Source organism: Penicillium robsamsonii (assembly GCF_028829455.1).
Source record: "Penicillium robsamsonii strain IBT 29466 chromosome Unknown utg000001l_segment0_segment0, whole genome shotgun sequence".
NCBI lineage: Eukaryota > Fungi > Ascomycota > Eurotiomycetes > Eurotiales > Aspergillaceae > Penicillium > Penicillium robsamsonii.
In genome coordinates, this window is record NW_026643219.1 from 3,568,459 (window position 1) to 3,585,273 (window position 16,815).

The 16,815-nt window shown below is 47.4% G+C and overlaps 9 protein-coding genes across 9 annotated transcripts; 6 read left to right on the forward strand and 3 right to left on the reverse strand.

Moving 5' to 3' along the window:
• Positions 1-1,674: 1,674 nt before the first annotated feature.
• Positions 1,675-2,678, forward strand: N7447_001412 (RTA1 domain-containing protein; the record flags this gene model as incomplete). Its single annotated transcript, XM_057225688.1, has 3 exons — positions 1,675-1,828; positions 1,896-2,144; positions 2,203-2,678. The coding sequence occupies 3 exons, from the start codon at positions 1,675-1,677 to the stop codon at positions 2,676-2,678; spliced, it is 879 nt and encodes a 292-aa protein (XP_057089704.1).
• A 328-nt stretch (positions 2,679-3,006) lies between these two features.
• Positions 3,007-3,408, forward strand: N7447_001413 (Con-6 family protein; the record flags this gene model as incomplete). The annotated part of the gene is made up of 3 exons (XM_057225689.1): positions 3,007-3,083; positions 3,137-3,280; positions 3,336-3,408. The coding sequence occupies 3 exons, from the start codon at positions 3,007-3,009 to the stop codon at positions 3,406-3,408; spliced, it is 294 nt and encodes a 97-aa protein (XP_057089705.1).
• Positions 3,409-3,504: 96 nt separating this feature from the next.
• On the reverse strand, positions 3,505-4,127 carry N7447_001414 (uncharacterized protein; the record flags this gene model as incomplete). The annotated part of the gene is made up of 2 exons (XM_057225690.1): positions 3,505-3,849; positions 3,897-4,127. 2 exons carry the CDS (start codon positions 4,125-4,127, stop codon positions 3,505-3,507), a joined length of 576 nt encoding a protein of 191 aa, XP_057089706.1.
• Positions 4,128-5,738: 1,611 nt separating this feature from the next.
• On the forward strand, positions 5,739-6,446 carry N7447_001415 (phosphoribulokinase/uridine kinase family protein; the record flags this gene model as incomplete). The annotated part of the gene is made up of 1 exon (XM_057225691.1): positions 5,739-6,446. One exon carries the CDS (start codon positions 5,739-5,741, stop codon positions 6,444-6,446), a length of 708 nt encoding a protein of 235 aa, XP_057089707.1.
• A 136-nt stretch (positions 6,447-6,582) lies between these two features.
• On the reverse strand, positions 6,583-7,108 carry N7447_001416 (GFA family protein; the record flags this gene model as incomplete). The annotated part of the gene is made up of 3 exons (XM_057225692.1): positions 6,583-6,729; positions 6,781-6,945; positions 7,001-7,108. The coding sequence occupies 3 exons, from the start codon at positions 7,106-7,108 to the stop codon at positions 6,583-6,585; spliced, it is 420 nt and encodes a 139-aa protein (XP_057089708.1).
• A 255-nt stretch (positions 7,109-7,363) lies between these two features.
• On the forward strand, positions 7,364-9,002 carry N7447_001417 (translation initiation factor eIF-2B subunit family protein; the record flags this gene model as incomplete). The annotated part of the gene is made up of 2 exons (XM_057225693.1): positions 7,364-7,479; positions 7,541-9,002. 2 exons carry the CDS (start codon positions 7,364-7,366, stop codon positions 9,000-9,002), a joined length of 1,578 nt encoding a protein of 525 aa, XP_057089709.1.
• A 167-nt stretch (positions 9,003-9,169) lies between these two features.
• On the forward strand, positions 9,170-10,105 carry N7447_001418 (alpha/beta fold hydrolase; the record flags this gene model as incomplete). The annotated part of the gene is made up of 1 exon (XM_057225694.1): positions 9,170-10,105. One exon carries the CDS (start codon positions 9,170-9,172, stop codon positions 10,103-10,105), a length of 936 nt encoding a protein of 311 aa, XP_057089710.1.
• A 269-nt stretch (positions 10,106-10,374) lies between these two features.
• N7447_001419 (putative kinesin family protein (KlpA)) lies at positions 10,375-13,324 on the reverse strand (the record flags this gene model as incomplete). The annotated part of the gene is made up of 4 exons (XM_057225695.1): positions 10,375-10,551; positions 10,607-12,171; positions 12,226-13,240; positions 13,307-13,324. The coding sequence occupies 4 exons, from the start codon at positions 13,322-13,324 to the stop codon at positions 10,375-10,377; spliced, it is 2,775 nt and encodes a 924-aa protein (XP_057089711.1).
• Positions 13,325-13,942: 618 nt separating this feature from the next.
• On the forward strand, positions 13,943-16,185 carry N7447_001420 (coronin; the record flags this gene model as incomplete). The annotated part of the gene is made up of 9 exons (XM_057225696.1): positions 13,943-13,976; positions 14,026-14,054; positions 14,104-14,163; positions 14,232-14,374; positions 14,428-14,476; positions 14,527-14,630; positions 14,684-15,145; positions 15,199-15,946; positions 16,006-16,185. 9 exons carry the CDS (start codon positions 13,943-13,945, stop codon positions 16,183-16,185), a joined length of 1,809 nt encoding a protein of 602 aa, XP_057089712.1.
• Between the last annotated feature and the right edge of the window lie 630 nt (positions 16,186-16,815).

The following is a 16,815-nucleotide window of genomic DNA, read 5'->3' on the forward strand; positions in this document are numbered from 1 at the left end:
GTTTGGATTAATAGACAGGAATGTTGCTACCAGATCACATAATTCAAGGATCTCGGGAAACTACATACTACCTAGTCATAGAATATAGGTGATAATCGTGGCAAGTGTTGGACACCCCGATCATAAATGGCAAGGAGTAGGTATCTTTTGCATAGCAACTCTATACAAAAGGTACATGGGCCCAACACGGTCATAACCCCGATTTTCTTGGCGCTCAAAATACTTAGGGGGTGGGAAGATAGTGTAAATAAAATTCTAAATCGTTAGCATCAACCTTGACAGGTATTCAATGGTCCTTTGAAGCAAGAGAGTTAAATTTTTCCGACGTTTATACGTGGGGCTTTGTAGGCTTTTTATATATTTAGAAGTAATCTTAACGGATAAATTAAACCAGACTGGTATCAGATCTATTCTTATTTTTCCTCAAGCTATTTTGAGAGCCGAGAAAAACCGATGTTGTGCTTATGTACCTTCAATATGGAGTCTTCATACAAAGGATACCTAATGCTTACAATTTGTGACTAGCAACACTAGGGGCTAGTGGGCTTGCACTTAATTAATGAGAACATTCAAACTTGAAGAATATCAAGTTTCGTGGAGACTATGTATATCCATCCAATTGTGTGCATCATATTAAGTATTCATGGAAGCAAAACAGTTGCAAGCTTCACATTGTTCCATTGCTCTACTAATATCCAGTGCCTGGATTTCGTGTCTTGAAGTTCTAATTCAATATATATATCCTCACGACAATCCAGTGGAAAATGGTGGGTGTTGTATGGAATCAAGGTGTAGGTGCAGATTAAATTATAAAAAATCAGAAAGAACCTGAGAAAATGTTATCTCACTGTCGAGCGTCTCGTTCCGAGTTCATTGTTAAGTGCATGCGCATATATTAGGGGCATATTTAGGCGGGTGCTGACACCGGCGATTAGCAGGGGGGTTGGTCAGTTGGTGCTGTGCACCACCGTACGTTAGTAGGCAAACGATATATCCTCCGTGATGTGGTCTGGAGGGGAATGTCAGCAGTAGGAACATAGACCAGCTGTCACTTGATAATATACCTACGCATGCCTCCAGATGAGCTATTATTTTTTCGTATTCCGCTCCTTGCTCTATTATTGGAAACACGACGAAGAAAAAACTTATCGTTAAGGTTATTTAGCAACCTTCAATGTTGGAAGAGATATCATGTAGAGAACTATGTACAAACTAGGATTTCGTACTCGTAACGTTTTCTGGTTCGGGAGATCCATAGCATGTCTGATTGGACAATAAACCACGATCTTAGGTGGATCAGAAAATAAACTGCAAGCTTGACTTGACCCTCTTTCGTTCCTCTCCGATAGTTCGTATTCTTATACTCAAAAGGTCTAGCTTGTCGCTTTTTTCAGCTTTCTCAACAAAAGGTGAGCCCTAATTGTGGGGCTCAAGCATTTCCTAGCTCCAAGGCAGAGAAGTATTAGCACAGCGTGTATATCAGACAACATGAAAATATATTTAAAGAACAAGGCTCTTCTCATAATAGGGGGTGGTCCTCTTTAGTGAATCTCTTCACCAGACGGTCTTCTCACTCCTTTTAATTTTCAAACTTCATCGCCTGTCTTTCTCGAATCCTACCGCTTTCCAAGATCGACCATTCCGTAACCATCTTGCACATTACGCCCTTTCATCATGGCCGAGGGATTCAAATTATATCACTACGACCCTTCTGCTAGCTCTGCCGTCGCTTTTGCAGCAGTCTTTGGACTCACTGCCGCCATCCATATTTGGCAATTAGGTCGGAACCGAACCTGGTACTTCATCCCATTTATCATTGGTGGTCTATGTGTGTACTCCTTTATTGTTGCTTCTCCCCTTTTGATACTATACTCATCTTTGCGAACTGTTTTTAGTTGAGGCGTTCGGCTACTTGGCAAGATATGCCAGCGCACAGGAAGCCCCGGATTTCACCACCAAGCCGTACATTGCACAAAGCTTGATGCTCCTGTTAGCACCTGCATTCTTTGCGGCTTCCATATACATGATTCTTGGCCGTATCATTCGTCTGCTGGACGCAGCCTCATGTTCCCTAGTTAGGCCGTCATGGTTGACTAAGATATTTGTGACGGGAGATGTGTTATCATTTTTCATCCAGAGTGGAGGTACGATACATGGATTCTTTCTGCAAGTACAAGCCTAACTAACAGTGTTTCCTTCTAGGAGGTGGCATGCTTGCTACCGCGAAGGACAAGTCGAAAGTAAACCTCGGAAACAACATGATTGTTGCCGGACTTTTTGTTCAAATTATATTCTTTGGCTTCTTTATTGTTATTTGCTTGGTTTTCCATCGCCGCATGCTATCTACACCTTTGCATGCTGTGGGAGACACTCAAATTCCCTGGACCCGTTATATGAAGGTTCTTTATACGGCCAGCGTCTTGGTCTTGGTCCGATCAATCTACAGAGTGGCAGAATATGTCCAGGGCAGCGACGGATTTCTCCAAAGCAAAGAGGCATTCATATATGTATTTGATGCGGCGTTGATGTTTGCTTGCTGTCTGCTTTTCAACTTCTTCCACCCAAGCAAGATTCTCTCGGGTTATCACAAAACTCAGGACGAATCGGATGTAGAATTGATGAATCAAGGTGGTTATACCGGATATATGGGACAGACCAGGTACGGCAGTCCCCATTAAACATGCCTTGCTTTTGTTCAATACAGGGCTGTTTATCAATGACATTTGTGTTATGATGAGATATCGTCTTCTAGAGAGTTCCAGCCCTAAATAAATCCCTTGATAGTCTTGAAATATATTATAAGCATTATTTGTAATTAGAACTATACGGTCGGGACATTTCCGGGTGCCTCTAGCATCTATTGCCCGATCATGATGGGGATGTGACGTTATAAACCCGGGTCTTTCTGCTGCTCTTGCCTCGCCTTCGTATGTTTTGATAATTACCACCAAGTCTACTAGTATCTTTGTCAGGTAGTTGAGATTTCTTCAAATACCTAAATGCATGATGTCAAGCCTGGGGGAAGCTAAAGATCTCGATTCATCTATCGAAGACCAATTGAACGCGAGGCGTGGATATACAGCGTGAGCTTGAATGTTCCCATTTGCATTTTATAGCCGTTACTAATACTTTCCAGTGCTGTTAACAATCCTAAAGTATCCAAAAAGTCCAAGCGTAATGCATTAGATCTTCTCAATGATGAGCTTGACGGGGATACTCCTCGACATTACCTTGATGAGGCTCCTCCGGGTAACCCGAGTGGTCTAAGTGATTTGGAAAGGTGAGAGACAATTCGCCCATAGTATTGAGTCAATTGCTAACAATTGTCTATCCAGAACTAAATGCAAATCTCACCACACCACTCAAAGCGAAAGTGACTCATCCAGACTTGATCAGTATCCAGGATAGGAATTCAATTACGTTCAGGCGTTTACACATTCTAGAGACTGGAAGTTGAAAAAGCAAATAAATCTCTATATTGCTGTGATACCTCATTTGATATATCTACTCTATTGGCGCGCTTAGCATGCTTTCCTCCTCTGGCCACTTTCGAAACAAATCCTGAAGATGATCCAGTGGAGCTGAGAGTAGACCGGCAGCGGTCTCATACTGCGGGTTGTTCAGGTCATATGAATGGGAGCGAGAGGGCACAAAGATCTTGGTGCGGTTAAGAGAATCAGCCAACTTCTCACTGTCATCAGAATTGAGGGACTCCTCCAGTATGACCAGGTCGTTTGCTTCTTCGTCTTGCATATGCTGGGCAAGACCTTCCATCAGTGTTGTAACTGTAGGGATGAAGCGCGGATCGGAACAATTTAGATCCTGGAAAACGTCGAGCATTTCTTTGATCTGTGTCATGTTAGGATCCCTCTCTATTAAATAGAGAATACACCTACCGCTGAATGTTCACGCCGATCATCATCTGTCTTCGCCTTGCCCTCGGGGCGAAGCTTTTCCAATGCGGGGAACACTACTAGTTCCTCGGCAACAGCGTGTCGTGCAAGTTCCCAGGTAAACTGGTTTTGAAATCGAGTTTGCTCATCTTCATCTTCGGAGTTGACGACGATGTTGTAATAAGATTCCAGTTTCCGGTGATCATCTTTGATCGCCTCGCTTATCCGAACCATGTTGACTTAGTTATTGTGAACAATAGAAGTACATCTTAGCTTTTTTTTTTCGGTTACCTCACATGTTGGCTGACTGAAGCAATTATGACGTTTCAACGGTTTTCCACTACTCGTCACATTCACAAGTCGAGGAACGTGATTCCGAACTGTACAACTCCGAATATCGAACATTGCCTGAAGTTACTCTTGAGATAACATGATCCAGAAACAAGTGTTTAAAAAAAGGCCAAGAACATACTAACTCCCTTTGACCGCGTGACTCCTCAGCTGCCTGATATGACATATGCATAGTGCCCGAAGTGCGTTATTTGTTTATTCCAATGCAGGGGCTGGAGGGCCGGAGGGGGTTATGCATGGGAATGCCTTGGGTACATACCTCGTATTCGACTTTTTTTAAATTGTTTCTGGTTCATCTTCACTTTGCCATGAATCAAGATCCTCAGTGACAGTCCTAGTAAAAGGAGAACGTGAACCTCCCACAATGGCGAGTCAGGGCCAGCGGTTAGAGGCTTTTGAGGTTGTTCCAAGATGATCAAGTCTGACAGGATCTACAGAGAACTGATCCATCGAGAATCAACTCGGATTTCTGCTCTGAGACAGATTTCCCATGATCCTACATACGGGATGAAAGGTGGACTTTGCGGTCGCATCTCCCAGTGGCTATGGTCTGGATGGCGGGGTACGGCGTTCCAAGACACATCCCCAGATTTTGAGCCATATCAGCTTCATCCGGGAGACTGTAAATCCTGTCGTGAACAACACACCGCTTGTGATCATACTCGACCTCAGTGTTCTCATTGTTGGTCACAACAGCTCTTGTGCTTCTATGTGGACCCGAAACAGAAAAAACACCGGAAGCCAACAGTCCGTGAAGTGGAAACAGTTTCTACGTAGGTTTTGACCAAGGACGCAATGTAAATATGACTGTTTTCTGTGCATTTTCTTTGCTGGGAATTTATTTGGATGTTTCGATTTTCTTGCGTTCATGATTGCAGGTCTGGCGTCTCGAGGCTATCAAAGTCCGAGGCGCATGTTTTTTTTTTTTGCCCGGGCATTTTTGCGTTTAGGCATTTTTGTTTTCTTTGAAAGTCACATCTCACTGGATTTTGATTCCAGTCTACATCAAAATCAAACGAGGTTCTTTTTGAAGTTCATAGATTATGAACTGGTGTAACGCCGGAAAATTGTGTTCCGAAATGATTTTGGCATCAAAATGGTTTGAATGAACCATCAACCCTCCACTTCTCCCCCCCCTTTTTTTCCTGACTTTACCCCAAAAAACACTTGCAAAGATCCTAATTGAGGAGGAATGCCGAGTCGGGCCAACACCGAGAGCCACTGCGTTGCTTCGGAACACTGTGACCCGATACCCGCTCCACCAACACATACATAACTCGGCCCTGCACTTTGATCAGGCAATTTGAAGAATACCCAGATAGCTGCTGAATTTGCTCTGTGCTTGTGCGCAGTATGATCCGTTGATTGTCACCAGCCGTGGTCGAGGCATCTACTTCAGTTTGCGTCACTATCAGATTATATCCATGTGCGATTGATTCAAGGTAGGAATCATATCTAGGCCTTCATAGTAGTCAATCTAACCTTAACTTACAGATGGAATCCGAGTACCGGCGACTGGCAGATGCTATCCGCAACCAGGCCGATGCTCATACCAAATCACGCCTCCTAGTTGCCATCGCAGGCATCCCTGGTTCAGGGAAGACCACCACAGCCGAGGCAGTAGTGCAACAGTTGAATCAGAGCTCGACTTCCCGCGCTGCCCTACTCTCTATGGATGGCTTTCATCTTTCTCGGGCAGCTTTGGATCAGCTGCCCAACCCCAAAGAGGCACATATCCGTCGTGGAGCTCCATGGACTTTCGACGTGAACCGCTTTGTGACCTTTGTCTCTCGGCTCCGCACCTGGGCCGACGAGACACCGCTAGCAGCTCCCTATTCCGGAAACTGGTCGTCGGCGGATGTCATTCAGGCACCGACATTTGATCACGAAGCGAAAGACCCCGTCGAGAACGGGATTTCCATTACGCCAGATGCCTCGATCATTATCATCGAGGGTAACTATCTGCTTCTTGATGAGCCCGGCTGGTGTGAACTTGCTAAGCTTGTCGACTATCGCGTCTTTGTCGACTCCGATCCGCTAGAAGCAAGGAGTCGATTGGCCGAGCGGCATCTACGGGCAGGCATTGAGAAGACGCTGGAAGATGGATATCGCCGGGTGGACAGCAATGACTTCTTGAATGCGATCACCATTCGAGAGAAACTGCTAGCCACGGACATGGTTGTAAGAAGCGTGACAGTGTGATATGTATATTATTATGACTATGTGTCTAGACAGCTATTGGACAAACTGAGCACACATTATCCATTTCATTACTATTTACTCATTTACCATCTGCTTGTGGAATATATCTACGAATATTTGTCAGAGTTGAAAATACCTAGAAGATCAGCATACTAAACTCACTTGGGATCTCCGGCATCCAGCTCGCCCGAGCCTTGCAGAAGAATTCCCCCTTGGGGGGTAATGCTTCGGGATCGTCCAAGGATCCCACGCAAATGTAGCGAAAATGGTCTTTGGCAGCATCCTGACTTCTTCGTTAGGAGATCTCCGTACCCATTATATAAAGCTAACATACCCCATATTCTAGGATGAAGCTACCACAATTTTGGCAAAATTCTCGATGAATCACAGCTCCAGATCCGTTATCTGCGACATGTTCTTTCGGTGTCCCTTTGGTGAGATTGAATGTGTCCTTTGGCACTTTGGCTGTCAGGCCATAATTAGTTCCAAAAGCTTTCTGCTCAATTATTTCATATTTAGCGAAGTGACATCCCTGTTCAATTTCAAGTGTGTACCTTGCAGTTGCGGCAATGGCAGAGAGATGTTCTCGCATCATCACTTGAAGCAAGCTTCAATTCGTACTCAATATTCCGGCAAATACATGACCCTGTGAGAGTAGGCATCTTGAAGTTTTGGATCACTTTGACGTTGGGATATATAATAAACGATGGTGTCACTGGCGTTTGGAAGCCAATACTAGCTTATCAAGAAATAATGAGACAAGTTCGTGTTTCGAAAAATATTCCATTTAGGATGCCAATGCGATCCGATGCAATGATGCAATGGTGACAGCATTGCGGATATCCCGAAACTTTGAGCTTATCTACATCTACACGTAACCCTCCCTGTCTCCAGATCTTTTACCTCCTGCAAGAAGCATGAACAGCGAACCAGAGCTCAAACAGAGGTCTGTGGTGTCCTCGTTTATCTACTCAAATGCAGGAGAAAACAAAGTCGCTCTATTCCGGCGAAGCGAGAAAGTCAGGACATATCAGTACGTATCCCAGAGCCGCGCTTTTACTATTGACTGTTCGCAGAATAACTGATTTCTCAAGACACCACCTCGCTCCCATCTCAGGCAGTATAGAGAGTCATGAAACGCCGGTAGCAGCGGCATGGCGGGAGTTGAACGAGGAGACTACTCTCACCTCACGAGATCTTGATCTTTGGCGACAAGGAAAACCATACACCTTTGCCGATCCTTCTGTCGGTCGGCAATGGACCATTTTCCCGTTCCTATTCCGACTCAAAGACCACCGTGAAGGTGGTTGTGGAGAGGAGGGTATTCAAATTGACTGGGAGCACGAAAGCTGGCAGTGGTTTGGTCTCGATACAGTCAAGGATGATGAGAAACTCTTCGGTGTGCCACGTCTGAAAGACAGCCTGCGACGAGTCTGGTTTGAAGGTGAAATGAACAAGCACGCTAGCAAGGCACTCACAGCAGGCCTGGCAGAACTGAAGGCAGATCATCAGAGTGGATCGCACGAGCTGACCTCGATTGCGCTCAAGGCCTTCCGAGACGTTATCGTGCAGATGAGCGAGGACATTGACACAAAGTGGTGGGAAACTGCTCGCATGGCTGCATGGCATTTGTGGAAGAATGGACGAGAAAGCATGGGGGCAGCGACCTTGAATGCATTTCTAGGATTGTTCGCCGACATGGAAGAGATCGTATATGAGACCAATGACAGCAAAGCCAAACGGGAACGCCTGCTGGCCTTGCTTGACCACCATTTGGACAAGCGCAAACAAATGCCTATGCACATCAAACGCTCCTTTGGGACCTATCTTCAATCCAACATTCTGCCTACAGCAGAATCACAGCCTCCGTCCTCTCTCATTATCCTCACCCTCTCATCGAGCTCTACCATCCGAGATAGTATCCTGGAAGCCTTCGCATCCCTTCCAATTCTTAACCTGGACCTTAGGATCCTAGAATCTCGTCCGCTTTGTGAAGGGGTCAAAATGGCGTCTTCCATCCTCTCTGCCTTTCAGTCAAAATTTCCCTCATCTTCCGATCAACATCTGAAACTAACTGTGTACACCGATGCATCCGCTGCCCTCGCCAGCAAGGAAGTGGACTTCGTCCTGCTTGGGGCCGACCAGATCTCAGATTTAGGCTCAGTGAGCAATAAAACTGGATCTCTGCCAACTGTTCTGAGTGCCAAACATGTGTGTCCTGGTGCCAAAGTCTTGGTTCTCAGTGAGCTAGAGAAGGTGGCCGAGCCTGGCGCCGATAGCAATAATAGCCCCGAAGAGAATGATCCAAAAGAGCTGTTGGGTTGTTGGGCGGACAGCGGCATGAAAGGAGTCAAGATCCTTACTGGAGGAATTGAAGCGGCTGGTCGAGGCAACATGAATTACGCAGTTGAGGTTAAGAATATCTACTTCGAATGGGTTCCGGCTGAACTCATAGATGCGTATATCTGTGAGGAGGGGACTTTGGACGCCACTGTTATTAAAGAGAAGGCCCAATGGGTAAAGCAGAAGGCGGACAAGTACTTTGGTCAACTCTAGTCCCCGATTATACAATTCTTGATTCCCGTCTGTTTCTCCCTTTTCAACATAGTCGTATTCCGAATGACGTCACAGTTTCATGCTATGAATGGAACAAATTTGGTTTCGATTGCATACGACCTATAAAGACTTGAGGATATCGATGCTACTTGTCAAACTCTTTCCAAATGTCGAAATTCTTCCACTCAGGAACCCATACCTTTAGTGTTCCAGCAAAAGAGTTGGTATTTGAATATGTCGTGCATCGTCCATCTACCGACAAGGAAGATTCACAGAATCTTATTGTTGTTCAATGCCCTGGCTGGGGATTAGGATCTCAATATCTTCAAAATGGAGTGCAAGAGTTATGGAGACTCGAAGACCACACCGATAGCGCACACATTAGCGGCTATACTGTCGTCTTCTTCCATTCTCGCGGAACGGACGGATCATCGAGACCACTCAGATCTCAGATGAGCAGTATGCCCGATCTTGCCTCCGACTTGGAGGATCTCCGACAACACCTGAATCTGGAGCGATATCCGGTTTTACTCGGCCACTCGAACGGCGGAGCAATTGCGCTGGGGTATGCAGAGATGTATCCTAGTCGCGTTGGCAAGCTCATTCTCCTCGATCACCAACTAGTAGGATTTCAGGATAAGAGATTGTTGCAATTCGAAGCGACGCGCATAGATCCTCGATACCAGGATGCTTGGGACAGTATGCTGGATCGGAAAATTGGTTCCGACGAAGAATTTACGGAGTCAGTGCGAGGCATGTGGGATTTGTACTTCTTTGATCCTCAGCAGTACGTACCAGAGCTACTGCGTGATATTGGTGATCGCAAACTGTCAGTTTGGTGCTACCAAGCTCAGGGTCGGTGTGACAGGGAATTGCAGAATTCAATGCAAATGGTGGAGAGGCTTGGTGATGTACAGGCAGATACACTTGTGATATTCGGCCGTGAAGATATGATCTGTGGAACAGGGATTGCGGAACGGACGGTGAAAGACATTCGAAATGCCCGACTGATTACCTATGGCGAATGTGGACATTTCCCTTGGATTGAGAAAAGGGAACAGACGATATTGGATATCCGTAAATTTATTCACAAGGGAGACTAGGATTTCTCTCGCAATATCAACCAAACAGATAAAAACATTGAGAGCCTACTACTGTGCATTGATTAAACCAAATGTATCATTGTCCATATAGTAAATCACACGCTTAGACAGGAACCGAATATCTCCAAAGGCTTTGACAAAGGAGAAAAAAAAAACATCAATGAGCCCGGCCAAGACGCCAGGGTAGAGGACAGGATCGTCAAAGACCCCTACCCCATAGAGAAAGCCAACAAAATATATACAAAAAAAGTAAAGAGGTATCATCATAATCAGGCATCACGAACACGCGCCTGTCGCTTTGCGGTGCCAATGTGGGTATTGTGTACTTTGGTGGCGAACTTCAAGCTGGTCAAGGTCTCCGACATGTGTGCCTGAAGCGGGCTAACCATAACAAACATGAGGGTCTTGGAGTTTCCACCCAAGGAGAACTGGAGCAGGTAGGTGAGCTGGACAGTGAGTTAGTATCTAGCAAATAGAAATGGGAGTAAAAAAGAAACATACCTTGCTGTTTCGGTATGGGATATGACCTCCCTCTTTGCCTTGGCCGAGAGCTGCAATCACATCGCCCAGAGAGCTGAGACTACGGTTGATATTTTGAGTCTCTTTCAGACGCTCGCCGGTTGCTCCACTGTGGCTCAGGCGTTCACTTCCTGCCAAGTCAACGAGGTTCAGCGTGCCTTCACTGCGTTCACCAGTGATGTGGTTCTGGCCGATGAGCTTGAGAATGAAGACGGAGTGGGACCGCGATGAGCGCTCATTGGCCTTGGTCGCTGCTACCGAGCGGTTGGCATCCGCATTCTTGAGAATAGACTCAACCATCTCTGGGGAGTCCAGGTTGACAGTTGTAATGTCAGTGATAGTAGTCTTGCCCCGTTGCATGTCGTGGCGAATTTCATGCTTCTTCTTGTCCAATTCATCCGGGTTGCCCAGGAGATCATTTAGGTTTTCGTTGTAAACTTCGACAAAGTTACCGGCCATTGAGTACCGCCAACCCTTCTCTTCCAGACCTTGCGCGGTTTCGTAAATCTGGTGAACAGCACGGGGAATCATGCCATCGGCCGATGACATTGTGTGCGTCTTGCCACTACCAGTTTGGCCATAACAGAAAATGCAAACATTGTAACCATCCAAAGCGCTCTGAACAAGCTGGCTAATCTCATCAAACACCTCGGCGTTCTGGGTGGATGGATTGAATACACGATCAAAGGAGAAAGTGTTATTCTTCCGGGTAGCTGTTCCAAGGCTGCTCTTCTCTTCGGGGCCAAGGATATTGATCTCCTTTGCATCGCCGGTTTCATCGGGATACTGCATAAGAGTGAGATCGGAGGCAGGTTCACTTCTAAGTGAAGGGCGAACTCGACAGAACACGCGGATATTGCCTTTGAGCTCTTGCACCTGGTTATGAAGTTTGCGTCGGAGCGTCTCTTCCCTACGCAGCTTCTCCTTCATCGCCTCTGTCTCGGCAAATGCATCCATCATCTCCCGATTGCACCGCTCAAAGGATTTAGACTGCTCCTCCCGTCCACTTTCAAGGAATTCAATGCGTGCCTTGAGCGCACGAATTGATGACTCTAGAGTAACGCTGTTGCTGCTTGCGGTATCCAGGTTGAGTTTGAGTTCCTGCACAGTTCTTCGTTCGCGATCAAGGTCTGCCTTCAAGGCCTGTAGCCTATCTTGCAATGATGTGATTTCGCGATCCTTCCTCTCCAATTCAATTTGGGAATTCTGGATATCAAGTGCAGATTGGGAAGTCAGCTTGCTGAGCGCGCTTACTCGTGCTGCTTTCTCGCCTTCAACTTCGCGATCAAATCGTCTTTTCAGGTCGCGAACCTCCTCTTGATGTCGGCCAGTGATGTTGTCGATTTCTTTCCTGCTTTGTTGTTGGACTGAGTCCAATTCAATGCGCTGGCGCTGGTAAAGATCATCCAAAGCGATCTCATGATCTCTCTTGTCGTCTTTACGCCCCTTCTCAGCGGCCTGTAATTGGGTTCGCAGTAAATCCAATTCCACCCGCTGGGTAATATTGAGTTCCTTCACCTCATCCCGAGATTTTTCGAGGTCATTGACTGGACGAAAAGATTAGACTTGTTTTAGCATGGTTCTTATGCAACTCAACTTACTTCTTGTCTTGTAGAGATCAACAGTCTCCTTCAGACCAGAGCTTGCTTGGCCTTGCTGATTTACCTGGGCCAGCAAAGTCTGCATCAATCCCTCCATACTCTTTTCGCGGGAATCTTGATCCCATTCCGGACCTGTGATATTGTCAAAACTTCTGATCGAAGACCCTTTGGTCAAAAACGCGGAATTTGAGGATTTTTTGATAATGCGTCGCTGGGAATGTGACGGGGTTCTATAGGGTGCAGTAGGGACTGTGAAAAAAGAAGATGACGAGGAGGATTGCACATGTCCGGGTGACTCTGGGGTGGTAACATTCCGAAATGGGGTACTGGGCAACACGGGGACAGTTGCTAGGTTGGAAGGACTTGGAAAAGGGACAGGTTTCTCGGACAGAGAGAGCGCGGCCAATTCACCAATCCCATTCCAACCCTCAGCCAATCCGGGGGACACGGTTCCAACGGGACAAGAAGGGATACGACTGGGAAATAAGGGAAATTGTAGCATACCCTTTCGTTTTCCTAGCACACTAGGAGAGGCGTCTTCCATATGGGTATCCAATGCGCTTGCTGCGCGCGGAATCGATGCGCCGACAGGTCTGCGGCCGTTGAAGGATGGTTGATACCGGGACATGGCCGATGCTGGGCGCGTGCCGGGGCCGACAGTTGAGGAAAAGGAGCCGTTCGCTGGGCGAGTCACAGGTGCGGTGGGTCGGGACATAGTTGAAGATGAGTACGAATTGCCCCGGTTGTGCGCCTTGGTCGTGGTATTAGCCTGTCGAGTGACGGGTCCAGGTCTCCTCGTTTCCGGGTTGGCGGTCTTCGGGCGGGTTGCTTTCGGCGCTGTCAGTTCATGTTGCGCCAACGATTCGAGATCTTCCATACGCGACATGCTCATAGCCTTGTTTGCGATTGTACCTGGCGCCATGATGCCGGAGCGCGAGTTGGTCGTCGCGGAGCTAGCCTCACGTAGGCCAGCCTGTGGCAGGCGCGTCCGAGTAGACGCCCTGGTGGTTCGGGTCTGAAGATGATCAGTTATGATCCCATGTACTCCGATAAAACAGAGAATCAAAGTGGGGTTGCTTACCATGTTTTCGCCCTCCATATTGGGATTTGTTGATCGCCAGGTTACCGGCGAATAGAGTATCCGGGCGAGAAGGATGAGCTCACGTCCAGCCACTGTCTGTGTTGGCCGCTGGGACTTGAAGTTAGCAAGTCAGGACCAAAAGAAGAGGTAGAGGACATGCCAATGGATGGTATGGGCAGTAACCTTGCAAGTATGAGTATCAAATGAGCGCAAACTGGTTTCTGGAGGGACCGAAATGCAAAGTAAACAAAGAATGGCTGACTCAGGCATATGTATCACGCTAGTGCAAATCCGGCAATGGCTTTAAACTGTGTCGTATTTGTATTACTAAGGACGGGTATTTGAAAACAACACGTGATCATCCCAAGACCGAAGATGCAAGGCTTCAGTGTTCAAAATGAAAGAACATACAAAAGCTCAGATTGTACAATGTCCTATAAACATTTACTATTCTTTGTTGATTCCTGAAGCCTGTTCCGAAATTAGTTGGTATTCGTGGGGCGTTCTTTGCCTCCACTTGGATTCCCGAAACGGCCCCAGTAGCCCCGTTGCTTGAGCTTCTCCAACGTCTCTTTCACCTACTCCTTTTCGCTACATTTTTTTGTCTCTACGTCTTCGTTTGAACACTTGGTAATCATGTCCGGGCGTTTTGTTCGTTCCTCCAAATATCGTGAGTTACATCTATAATTCAAAATGCGCCTCCCCGCTGACCTTTACAGGCCACGTCTTCGGGCGATCGACGAGAAAGGTAAAGGCTACCTCCTATACCCCCCGATCTCACATTCTAACTTTTGTAGGATCAATGTTACGATAACCTTCGAGTCTCCCGAAACGCCTGGGATACCAACCTCCTCAAGGTGCGTGTTATGCCTTCCGCATCACCCCTGACGTTTCACTGGCGAACCCGGTCTTACGGTGCATCTAGGTCAATCCGAAACATATTGCCGTCAATTGGGAAGCAGGTGGTGGCGGAGCTTTTGCGATTATCCCTCTTGAGGAACGGGGCAAGCTCCCGGAGCGCATCCCATTGTGCCGAGGCCACACTGCCGTCGTTTTGGACACCGACTGGTAAGGAATTTGAATCTAGAACTCCCGCGCTGCAGCTCACTGAATCCTTGCAGGAATCCTTTCAATGACGACCTGATTGCCTCTGGATCCGATGACGGCAAGGTATAGTGCGACAAACAACAGCTATTAGCCTTGCGACTGACCAATTCCAGGTTCTTCTCTGGCGGGTTCCGGAGAACTTCACCGTTCGTCCTGAGGCCGATGCGGACGACATCAAGGACCTTGCGCCTATTGGCAAATTGAGTGGGCATCCCAAGTATGAACCCTTGACCAAACCCGTTATCGCCCTATGCTTACCCCTCCCTGCAGGAAGATTGGCCACGTGCTCTTCAACCCCGCGGCAGAAAACGTGCTGGCAACGGCCTCGGGCGATTATACCGTGAAGATCTGGGACATTGAAGCTGGTGCATCTAAGCTCACGCTGAACATTGGCGATATTGTGCAGTCGCAGTCGTGGAGTGCCAACGGCTCCTTGTTGGTCACTACCTCGCGTGACAAGAAGCTCCGCATTTGGGATGTGCGACAGGAACGTCCGGCTCACGAGACCAATGGCCACACCGGTGCCAAGAACAGCCGAGCTGTGTGGCTGGGAGAGCGTGATCGCATCGCGACGACCGGTTTCTCCAAGATGAGCGACCGCCAGCTGGCGCTCTGGGATATCCGTGCTGTGCGGGAACCCATTAACGGTTTCAAGACCTTGGATTCCATTTCTGGCGTATGCATGCCTTTCTGGGATGATGGAACTAACATGCTATACTTGGCTGGACGAGGGTGAGTGTCCACGATTGAATCCTTTTGCTGTCGCAATTTCTAATACCCAGCAGTGACGGCAACATCCGATACTTCGAGCTTGAGAATGACAAGTTCGAATTCCTTTCTGAGCACAAGTCTGCCGACCCCCAGCGAGGAGTCGCCTTCATGCCCAAGCGTGGCGTGAATATGCATGAGAACGAAGTCGCTCGTGCCTACAAGACCGTCAACGATCAATACATCGAACCCGTCTCATTCATCGTCCCCCGCCGGTCTGAGAACTTCCAGGACGACATCTACCCGCCCACCGCTGGAGTGACCCCCGCCATGTCTTCGTCTGAATGGCTGGGTGGTAAGGAGGCACTTCCTCCCAAGATCTCCATGGCGAGCCTGTTCGATGGTGAGGGCATCAAGGAGGTGACAGGAGTGGAGGAAAAGCCAACCGGCTCCATGGATGCACCTGCGCCCAAGCCTGCCGAGACACCTAAAGCTGCTGAGACCCCCAAGGAGACCCCCAAGACCTCTGAGCCTGCTTCTCCAAAGCCCGCACCGGAGCCCGTCTCTGAGCCTACGCCCGTTGCGCGCCCCGCCCCATCGATGAAGGAACAGGGTGCTTCAATGGCCGCCATGGTGAACAAGTTTGCCGATGGTGAAGAGGAAGCTACCATCTCCGACGATGACGAGTCGAGCTTCGAGGAAATCCCCAAGCCGGTTGAGCGTCCCACTCGCTCTGTCGCTGCCGAGTCTGCTTCGCCCCGTGTCAGTAGCCCGTTGAGGCCGAAGGAGGTTGAGACAAAGCCTCAACCCGTCGTGGCTGTGGCTGTAAGTTCCCTATTCCCCGTTCACATTCGTTTGGTTGTGCCAGCTGCTAATTATTCTAGTCTCCTGCTGTCCCATCACCCACTAGCGAAGCCCCTTCGCCCACCACTTCCATCGCCAAGAACGACATCGAAGAGATTAAGAACTTGCTTGCCGAACAAACGAAGACTATTGCCGACCAGGCACAGCAAATGCAAACATTGACTGCTGAGATTGAGGCATTGAAGAGCAAACTGAACTAAATAATATGGTCCTAATTTGAGTCTCTGGAAAATGCCGGGTTGGTCAAATATTATCTAGGTACATTAGGAGACTATGCTCCGGATTGGAATCATACGGTGTTTGACGTATATGAGGCGGTGCTGTGTGTGGATAAATTATTTTTGTTTCTTTTTAGCGGAATTGTCAATACATTTGCCCTTGAAATCAAAATTTGGATATCATGTTCATTGAATAGCCAGGGTAGTTCGTCCTTCAAGCTACTTCGAGTGCCTACGACAGTGTATGGGACCATCCAATTATGGATTATGTTCCCAGTTGAGTTGAAAGCGTTGCTCACATCAATTGTACTTGACGGTATTAAAAATTTGGGAGTGAGCAAGTTATAACACATGGATATGTTGTAGTGATAGGCCTGAGCGAAAGATATTTTATTTTCTATTTCTTTATCAAACAAGGAATTAACACAGCAAGACAGAGATTGAAATAGAAAATGCATTTTCATCACTTGGAGTTGCATTCTCTCTCTATTCATAAGAAGCCATTTCAAATAGCGTACACAAATCCCATATCTACTTTTGAGCAAGCTCACATACTAGCTCAAGGAAAATAACATGCAAGAAAGTGGAAGAGCAACCCTTGACGCCATGCCC